The 4,994-nt window shown below is 41.0% G+C and overlaps 1 protein-coding gene across 1 annotated transcript in view; it reads right to left on the bottom strand.

Annotated features, from left to right (window-relative positions):
• Txndc11 (thioredoxin domain containing 11) overlaps positions 1-4,994 on the bottom strand; it is a gene marked incomplete in the record, with an annotated part of 71,787 nt that overhangs the window by 59,796 nt on the left and 6,997 nt on the right. The window contains 1 exon segment of the mRNA XM_013517809.1: positions 3,493-3,709. Within this exon segment, the coding sequence (XP_013373263.1) occupies positions 3,493-3,709 (217 nt within the window).

The following is a 4,994-nucleotide window of genomic DNA, read 5'->3' as shown; positions in this document are numbered from 1 at the left end:
CTCTCTCTCTCTCTCTCTCTCTCTCTATATATATATATATATATATATACATATTTTTATAAATGCTGAAGTACTCAGGCCAAGTGTCCCTAAGTCTGCAATTACTTTAAAATGTATGAAAAATAAGATGAATTAATAACATGTCTTGGAGCAGAGTTTCCCCACTTTGGCAATGCTGTTATTGCAGGCTGAATGGACAGAAGGATCTGGGGTTGTTTTTGTTATGAGAGGATGTACTAAGAACTAGATGTAGGATGGTGTAGAGTATTTAACGGCTTTCCTTACACTGATACCACCAGAAACCAACAGCCCTCTCTAAAGTAAAGTAATGATCACCAAAAATGTCTCCAGCCCAGAGTGGTTACACATGCCTACCATCCCAGCATTCTGGGAGGCTGAGGCAGAAGGATGGCAAGTTCAAGCCAGCCTACCCAATTTAACAAAACCTCATTTCACAATAAAAAAATTAAAAGAAAGTGAGGGGGGACTGGGAACATAGCTCAATGTAAAAACCCTGGGTTCAATCCTCAGTAACACACCTACACATATCCTGGGGGCATGATGGTAGTAAAACTGCCTCTAGTAGAGAACTTTAGGATTAGAGAATTGGTTAAATGAATAGACACATGACAAAATAAGCACAAAAAAATGTTAACAGAGGCTAGACACAGTGGCACAGCCCTATAGTCCCAGCTATAGGGAAAGCTGAGGCAGGAGGATGAAAAGTTGAAGCTTGGGCATCTTAGCAAGATTCTGTCTTAAAATTTTAAAAAGGTAAAGGGTTGGAAAGAGGATGGTAAGAATGTGGCTCAGCAGTAAAGGGCTTGCTTAGTATGTGAACCCAGGCCAGGTCCCAGGTTCAATCACCAGTACTGAGGGGGAAAAAGTTTTAAGAGATTTTAAATGGTGGGTATATGTAAAAATTTTCCTCTTTTGCTGTATACTTGAAATTTCTTAGGTGGGTGTGGTGGCTCACACCTGTAATCCCAGCACTCGGGAGGCCGAGGCAGGAGGATCTTTGCAAGTTCAAGATCAGCCTGGGCTAGAAAGTGAGCTCAAGGTCAGCTGAACTGCACTGTGAGACCCTGTCTCAAAGAGACCAAAAAAAAAAAAAAAATCTTATAATAAATTATTGAAAAAATATGAAGGCAGATTGCAACTGAAAAGCAGCCTTCAAAAGCTTTCGATCTATTAACATAATAACAACATAAATCAAAATTTAGTGGCAACTTTTCAAAATTCCTTTTCAAAGAATTTACTAAGAAAAAAAGCAACACCTCAGGGTTGGCATCTCATCTTTTTTTTAAAACTCAAAAATTGGCCACAATCTACCATTTTGCTAATTTTACTAAGCAATATGCTTTAAAAGGGTTTTTTTTTTTTTTTTTGCCTATTTCTAAAAATAAATGCTTTTTCCATCCTGAGCAAATAAATGGTACAATAAGCTCCTCTGGAAGGAACTGAAAAATTTTTTGAAGAGCATGGTCAGTGACTGTGAGAGGCACCAGAACTCCTATGGACTACTGCCTGTAGCCTGGGATATTTATCAAACTGCTCAGCCCCTCTTCTAAGCCTGGGCGCCTGCTTCAGAAAACCAGGGCTACAGCATCAGCTTTCAGTTGCTGTGAGGATGAGCGGTGCCCACCACACTGGAATACTGTTGTTATCATTCCAAGGTCATCACCAGAAAGACACATTGCTTAAACAGAGAGCAAAATAACATGAATTTACACTTGAACTATAATACAAAATTCCCCTCTTGTTCCCCACATGAGACAGGATCTTTTTTATATTCACAAAGTTGGGGAACAGCTGACAAAGTGATTTCTTCTCTGCTTGCATACTGCTTGCCTCCCAGTACTCCACTGGCATTCTGTTTCCTCCCTAGAATTATTTGCCAGCTTGGTTACTACTGGTCATTTTTAAGGTGGTGGGAGAGGAAAAGGAACAGGTAAATTCCAGAAGACCACAGACAGAGCACAAAAATGCATCCCCCCATCTATTCCCACCCACTCATTAGTGTTCTTTGTAGGGAATGGAGACTTGTATTTAAATAGCACTGGTACACTTTCAGGGACTAAATGGTTACAAAGTTTGCTGAGCTAGGCAGCACACCTGGTCACCATTTGTAACATTTCTTGTTTCTAAGAAAACATTTCTTGTTTCTAAGAAAAACCAGTGAAGAAGTACAAATGAAGTTATGCAACTCAGCTGCCTGCACAAGTTACCTCAGATCAGTGGTTCTCAGCAAGAGCCTCTCAGAAAATCTGTACGATGCTTTCTGCTTATTGCAAGCAGGGAAGTGGAGTCAGGGCATGCGCAAGGCAGGGGCCCTGGCAGGTGTTCTGCCGTGCTCAAAACTGCTCTTGCCAGGGAAAGCCATTCTGATTATCCATAGTAGTTCTAAGGGTCTGCCAAACACCAATGTTGGCTAAAAATCTGCTTGTTGCTATCCTAACCTGACTCCATTTCATATGTGAATCTTAAGTGTGGCTACTGTTATATTCACTGACTCTGTCAAGCACATAATTTCTGTCCAAACTGAGGGCAGAAAGTGCTCTGGGAAATAATCACAATGCCCTCATCAGGTATCTGGTTATACATATCTTTTTTGGGTTTTTTTTGAGACAGGATCTGGCTAAGGAATTCAGGTTGGCCTTCAACTCACTATGTAGCCCAGGCTGGCCCCAAACTTATAGTGATCCTCCTGCCTCAGTCTTCCAAATGCTGGAATTATGGGCATGTGCCACTACACCCAGAATCAACACATATCTTCATCAGTTTTCATTTGTAACTATCCTATTCATGGCCATTCTACATAAAGATAGAAGGACCTGCTTTGTCCAAGCATTTACATACTGAAAATATAAGATTTAGCTATATGCTACTTTCCTTTCTGCAAATCTCTTTTTAAAATAATTAGTGCACTAAACTATTTTAAAATTATATGTGTAAGGAAGTTTTATCATTTTGGAATTCTTTCTAAGAACTGAAAAGGGGACATCGTAAAATACTTATTTTCTCAATGGCAAGTGGGATCCACTGGGCTGAAAACCACTCACGTAACAGATAACTCATTTGCCTACGTATCCTTCTCACACAGCCCAAAGGTGGCATTCATTAAACTCCTACTGAACTATACATTTTGGTCTATTTACTGAAAAGGCCAGTTTTGTTACAAAGTAGTCATATTACACATGAATTTCTCCTACATAAAATACCTAACTACCAAATATGAAGTGGATATGCAAGAACTAGGATTTTAATCCCCTAGTCCTTCAGCATTGAAACCACACAGCCAGATAGCATGGGATGCGTAGTGCCTATATCTCAAGATGCAGAATCTGTTCCTATTCTTGCCTCTGAGTGTAACCAGCACAATCAGAAATTCATTCTTTCTTTACAAAAGGTCCTAAAAATGACAAAGTACTCCTATAAAACTGTCACCTCAGTAAGGTGTCATTAGCTTTTTAGGCTGAATGTCAGCATTACCTGGTCAGAAAGTCGGCTTGCTGCATGCTCAATTTCTGCCCTGACAGTGATGGACTGGCCGCACCATGGAGCATAGAAGAACAGCAGTACCACCTCTGAATCCCGGCGAATGTGCTCTGCATAGTCCAGCTGCCCCTGGAAGAGGTCAAGGACCGGAGACCTCGAGGAGAAAAAGCTGACAGGTGGCTTTGCTGGTATTATCACATCTTTTGCTCGACTAAAAAAGAGCAAACACAAACAAGATTGCTTAGTTTATCTTCTTCTAACAACAGTTTTGTGTGGAAAGAGAATGAAGCTTAAAAGAAAAGGCCTCTTCTGAATAAGAAAACAGAGTCCCCAAATCACTGTCCTTAAGTAAAAAGGAATATACTTCACTAAGGCCAATCTGGCCAAGTCTGCAGACAGGCACAATATTTTGGAAATGATTTTCTGGTATTCTCTACCCCGGGGGTCTGGAAGAGTGGAGAAGAGAGTAATCTGGAGTCTTGCCTTCTACGTGCCAAAGATTCCATCCTCACCTCTCTGCAACCTGGTTCTCTACGGGACTCACTCAGGGCTTTAGGCCCATCATCTCTTGAGCTCGTAAGTATGGGGAGGGGGCATACACACCATCATTAGAAGGATTTCTACAGGAGGTGCTTATAATTGATTCAACTTTGAGAAAACATTACATTTATTAGTTAGAACTGGCCTGTTCTTACCTGGAGCATCCAAACAAGAGTAACAAATGACATACATGTCTCCAAATGCATCATAATCTAGAGTAAGAAAGATGTATAACAAACCAAAGCCTATTTTACTGGAAAATAGGCTCTTTGAATACTCCAGGTCCCATCAGGAAACAGGTCAGGAAGAGAGAGAAAAGAAAACTGAACAAATGGCCAGACGTCAGAGACCAGCCATTACTTTCCCACTGACACAAACAGGCTGTAGCTGCAGTGCTATCCCACCACGTTAAGACTGCCAGAAAGTATAGAGCAATACCTAACTATGTGTTATCTAAATGAGATGCATTTTACTTATTTATTTATTTGTCTTTTTGAGACAGGGTCTCGCTATGCAAGTCAGGCTGGCCTTGAGCTCATTTTGCAGCCCAGCCTGGTCTTGAACTCGCAACAATCCTCCTGCCTCAGCCTCCCGAGGCATGTGCCACCACACCCGGCTAGGAGATGCATTTTAAATATAAAAACATTGGATAGAAGCATAAGGATGAGAAAAGATAAAACCATGTTAACAGTAAGCATAAGAAAGCTGGCATGACTTATCAGATGGAAAGGATACACTGAGCCGGGTGTGGTGGCGCACACCTGTAATCCCAACACTCGGGAGGCTGAGGCAGGAGGATTGGGAGTTTGACACCAGCCTAGGCTACAAAGTGAGCTCAAGGCCAGCCTGAACTGCATAGTGAGACCCTGACTCAAAAAGATTAAAAAAAAAAGAAAAAAGAAAAAAGAAAAAAAAGAAATTAGATCACCTAATAACTAATAAAGGCATGAACAACA

Source organism: Chinchilla lanigera, unplaced genomic scaffold (assembly GCF_000276665.1).
Source record: "Chinchilla lanigera isolate Chin_1 unplaced genomic scaffold, ChiLan1.0 scaffold00041, whole genome shotgun sequence".
Classification (NCBI taxonomy): Eukaryota; Metazoa; Chordata; class Mammalia; order Rodentia; family Chinchillidae; genus Chinchilla; species Chinchilla lanigera.
This window is presented reverse-complemented; position numbering and strand designations above follow the sequence as displayed.